This window comes from Octopus bimaculoides, chromosome 3 (genome assembly GCF_001194135.2).
Source record: "Octopus bimaculoides isolate UCB-OBI-ISO-001 chromosome 3, ASM119413v2, whole genome shotgun sequence".
Classification (NCBI taxonomy): domain Eukaryota; kingdom Metazoa; phylum Mollusca; class Cephalopoda; order Octopoda; family Octopodidae; genus Octopus; species Octopus bimaculoides.
In genome coordinates, this window is record NC_068983.1 from 150456517 (window position 1) to 150461589 (window position 5073).

The following is a 5073-nucleotide window of genomic DNA, read 5'->3' on the forward strand; positions in this document are numbered from 1 at the left end:
GTGTTCCCTGCCCAGAAAATCTTGTACCTGTGTTCTTTGCCTGTGAGGAACCTTGCAGAACCTCCTCTCCATCTTACTTCCTGGATGCAGCACATATCTACGCATCTCCGTTCAAGCATCTCAACAATTTCACCAGATCTACCTTTCAGCGTGCCGACGTTGAGAGTGCCAATCCTAACAGTATGGGTGTTGGGGGTGTGGGCCTGTAGCCTGGGAAGGGGAAAAGGAGAAAAAAAGGGGAAAAGCAGTGTCGTGTACCTGTAATTTCTTAGTGCTAGGTAGATAATTGTAGCATAGTGTAAAGAAGTCATGAAAGAGTTTGGAATAGTGAAATTTTTATATTTCAAGAGGATGTATCTTCATATCTTACTCAAGCCACAATTTTCCCATCAAATTCTAATATTTACAAATAAAATGTATTTCTTTATCTTCTTTTCACAAGACCTGTTCCTTTTTCTCTGGCAATGCTTGCAAGGAGGAACATTTCCAAGAGCATCTGTTACAGCAGCTGAGATCATACCTAACTGACACAAGACTTCAATACATTTTCTAGCACTGCACTAAAATGTTGTACACTTTAAATAATATTTCTACAGAACTGTAGGTTTTAATTTGTCATAATTTATGGACAACAAACTACTATTAGAACAGTTGTGGTAGTAACTACTATATTGACATTAGTGAGATGTCAGTAGTCTTTGTCCCATAAAGGTTGACACATTGATGACAAACACTACAGAAAGATTAGATAAATGTCTTAACAACAGTACAGCTATCGTGTAGCTCAATGATGAAATAGCTCTACAGTTAACCCTACTATAGTATTAGGATCAACTCTCAGTTGTCTTACTATGCTTGTCATTAGGCTATTGGAAGTAAAGCCACTGCTATAAATGAAGCTATTGTATGAACCAATGAGAAGAGGTTGTAAGTGGTTGCTTGATCTGTTTGAAATAGCAGCCAAGTCTCCATTAAATAATTCCTTATAGATGATGACACTATAATATCATTACTTGAATATTATAGTATTGGTGCATTGTTTGTGTTGCTTTGCAGTAGGTCACAAAAGATCATGGGAATACTGTTATGACTGATTACAGCAATGTTAGATTTAAAATTAAAATAAAACTAGACAGAAAAATACTTATTGATAGCACTACCATCCTATTTTGAATTCCACAAAAAGTAAATACATAAATAACAATAAGAAAAGAATAACTAGAATAACTATTGGTAGGTTTATTCATAGTAAAATACAAATAAAAAAATATCAACACAGATATAGCACATGTGAAATAAACCATGAAATTTATCGAAAGTTAACCAATGAACAATTTTAAATATAACATTAACGATCTTCATCAGTTGTAACATTATTCTCATGCCACTACTACAATTTCATTTAGATTATTTAGATAATAGAATCAAGATATCTTGAAATGCCAATGGACTTAGGAACATTATTGTTCAAAACTAAACAAAGAATCCATGAGGAAATATGAAAATTTGTTAATATAAATAAAGGAAATAAACATGAAAAATGGTTGTGTCTTCAATACAACATGCCTAAAAGAGAAACTGCTTCTTATTGCCATTGATACAACAGTAACTGAAAAGGTACAAGACTGTAAAAGAAAAAAAGGGCCAACTCACATTTGCGTCCGGTGCCCCAGATCACCCAGTGTTGACTTTCGGCCATTGTTAATATGGCTGAAGTCAAGCCGTAGTTTCTGGCGTTTTTCTCCCGGAGCTGAAAAAGACAAAAATATTGGTAAATCTCTAATTCCTCTGTCTGTTATATTAAATTATCTAATGATTGAATTGACAATCTATTTAATTACCCATTCATAAGTTCACATAAGTATCTGTCAATTTATCTATTACTGATAAAACTCAATGTGTGTTGGTACTGAAACCCCCCAATATATCTTGATTGGCATTAGGAAGGGCATCCAACTGTAGAGACCATGCCTAAAATGATACTGGAGTTGACTAAAGAAAAAAATGTACAACCCATCAGTCTCATGATGCTCAAATGAAAATTTTTATGAGGTATTTCAAAGGATGATGAAGGGATTTCAACTCAGCTCCACAAATTAATCAACAGATAAGCAATCACTTTCTTCTACTGTATCTTCTCATGGCACCTTTTTGTGTCCACATAGACTGGGACACTGAGAGTTAGCTAAAGGGTCTTTGCTAGAGAGATCGTGTAAACTAGATAAGATACAGTTTCCTGAATATTCAACTGGTAGGGCTGCTGAAATGTCTATCTCATGGTCTACATCTAACAGATACTCAGCTATAGTCAAGGCTGACAGAAGCATTCAACTACAGCTCTGCCTCCATTAACATAGACACACACACATATACAAATAAATACATGTTTCCAGAAAGGAGACACAAACATTGACACACAAATGGAGTCGTGTATAGACAGTCACACATGACTTCATACATACTTGCATGTATATGCAAAACCTACTTTTTGTTTTCTAGAACGATCAATATTACACAGTTCAATGTATAGCAATGATGGCTGAACTAAACTCTCTCATCTAGGTTTAACTGATCTGAGCAGATCTGATGTACTTCCTTGTTCCTGAGGCAGCCCAGAACTGGTTCTTACATGAAACAAAGCAGTGAGCAAGCACAAACAGAAAACCAACAAGCAATCAATCAAATGAATCACTAATCAATACAAGCAACAAACTTATCAAGAATAGAGAGTTGCTGTCTTGTGGACTAAACTGTATCACAGTTATTATTTAGTCTTATCCATCTCTCATATTCAATTCCTTCGTTTGGTCTTTCATCAGAGTCTCAACAAACTAAGATAATGAGTTACACTGGAGATGATTTAATTTACAGTGTATATTTTCTTCTGATAATATTGGTCTTGTGACTAGTCATAGGGAAATAAGAGTTCTGAAGTGGCAGAAATGTAGAGCACTGGAGTAATGCAGTGAGTCATTTAGTTTATAATCATGTTCCAATCCTACTACAGCTGACTTGGCTTTTCATTTCCCTAAGGTTTAATAAAATAAGCATTAGTCATGTATTGGAGTCAATCAAATAGATTACACACTTTTCACATAATGTGTGGCCATGTGTAGTAGTAGTAGTAGTAGTGAGATTGAAAAGTACCAAATGAAATATATTATAGTATTTAGTTTGTCCCTCCTAGTCCATAGTTTAAACATTACTGAGGTTGACTTTTTTGCTTGCTTCATTCAAGGGACAAAAATAAGTACCAGTAATATCTAGGGGTAAATTTGATCGAACATATTCCTAATAATGTGTGATTTTGTATAAGTTTGAGAAATAAACAATTTTAATTTTATGGGTTGTTTTTCTAGTTTAGAGTCAGACAAACCCTGATTTACCAGACTTATGTTCAAAGACATTTTGACTAAGAGTTCATGATCTAATATGTATCTATTTAAAGCATACTGGAATGGTTTGACAGAAATTTGGTTCTGTTCCTAGCAGGGCAGAGAAGTTGAAACAAAAAACTTCAACTCCGACTCCTCTACTATTGGCACCTCTGACTCCTCTACTATTGGCACCTCTGACTCCAACTCCTCTTTATGTAATTGACTGTGGGTGGTCTACATATCTCATATAGCATATGCATGTACTCTGAGTAGGCCTATATGTTATAACTGGTTTACATTAAAGAATAAAGATATTGTGAGTTGGAGTCGGTATAGTCTTACCAACTCTGATGCCATCTACCCCTTAATTGTTTCTGACTCCGACTACACAGCCCTGGTTCCTACAGGCTTTCCTCACATTATTCTAATTGATAGAGGCTGTTAGAAATAGTAGACTACCAAACTAAATATACTAATCATTCTATCTGCTTCCGAGTTTAAATACTGATGGAGTTGAATATGCCTTATTCAGCAGTTTGATATAAAACAAGAACCATAATACCATAAGGGAGATTTAATCAATTATATATCACCCCTACAAATACTGGCAATGCGCCTAACAAAGAAATCAATATAAGCAATTATATATTTACATGACTAACTACTTTGACAAAAGCAGCTGTAACTTAAATATGTCTATCATAACTGATACAAAGTAAGATCAATACAAGGGCAAGTTGAGACTAAGGGAAGGCAGGACTGAGAGAAGGTAAGACCTAGATAACGTGAGACCGACACAAAGTGAGACTAAGAGCAGGTGATACAGACACAAAGTGAGACCCACACAAAGTGAGACCCGGAGAAGGTGAGACTGACACAAAGTGAGACCCAGAGAAGGTAAGGCAGACACAAAGTGAGACCCAGAGAAGGTGATACAGACACAAAGTGAGACCCAGAGGAGGTGAGACTGACACAAAGTGAGACCCAGAGAAGGTAAGGCAGACACAAAGTGAGACCCAGAGAAGGTGAGACTGACACAAAGTGATACCCAGAGAAGGTGAGACTGACACAAAGTGAGACCCAGAGAAGGTGATACTGACACAAAGTGAGACCAAGAGAAGGTGAGACTGACACAAAGTGAGACCCGGAGAAGGTGAGGCAGACACAAAGTGAGACCCAGAGAAGGTGAGACTGACACAAAGTGAGACCCAGAGAAGGTAAGGCAGACAAAGTGAGACCCAGAGAAGGTAAGGCAGACACAAAGTGAGACCCAGAGAAGGTGATACAGACACAAAGTGAGACCCAGAGAAGGTGAGACTGACACAAAGTGAGACCCAGAGAAGGTGAGGCAGACACAAAGTGAGACCCAGAGAAGGTAAGGCAGACACAAAGTGAGACCCAGAGAAGGTAAGGCAGACACAAAGTGAGACCCAATGAAGGTAAGGCAGACACAAAGTGAGACCCAGAGAAGGTAAGGCAGACACAAAGTGAGACCCAGAGAGGGTAAAGCAGACACAAAGTGAGACCCAGAGAAGGTAAGGCAGACACAAAGTGAGACCCAAAGAAGGTAAGGCAGACACAAAGTGAGACCCAAAGAAGGTAAGGCAGACACAAAGTGAGACCCAGAGAAGGTAAGGCAGACACAAAGTGAGACCCAGAGAAGGTAAGGCAGACACAAAGTGAGACCCAGAGAAGA

At 37.5% G+C, this 5073-nt stretch overlaps 1 protein-coding gene across 4 annotated transcripts in view; it reads right to left on the bottom strand.

Annotated features, from left to right (window-relative positions):
* The window catches only part of LOC106873711 (dual specificity mitogen-activated protein kinase kinase 4), a 95485-nt gene that overhangs the window by 26299 nt on the left and 64113 nt on the right, over positions 1–5073 (bottom strand). For all 4 annotated transcript variants that reach the window (XM_014921183.2, XM_014921185.2, XM_014921184.2 and 1 more), the window contains one exon: positions 1654–1750. In XM_014921183.2, coding sequence (XP_014776669.1) covers positions 1654–1750 — 97 coding nt within the window. The remainder of the gene's footprint in view (positions 1–1653; positions 1751–5073) is intronic.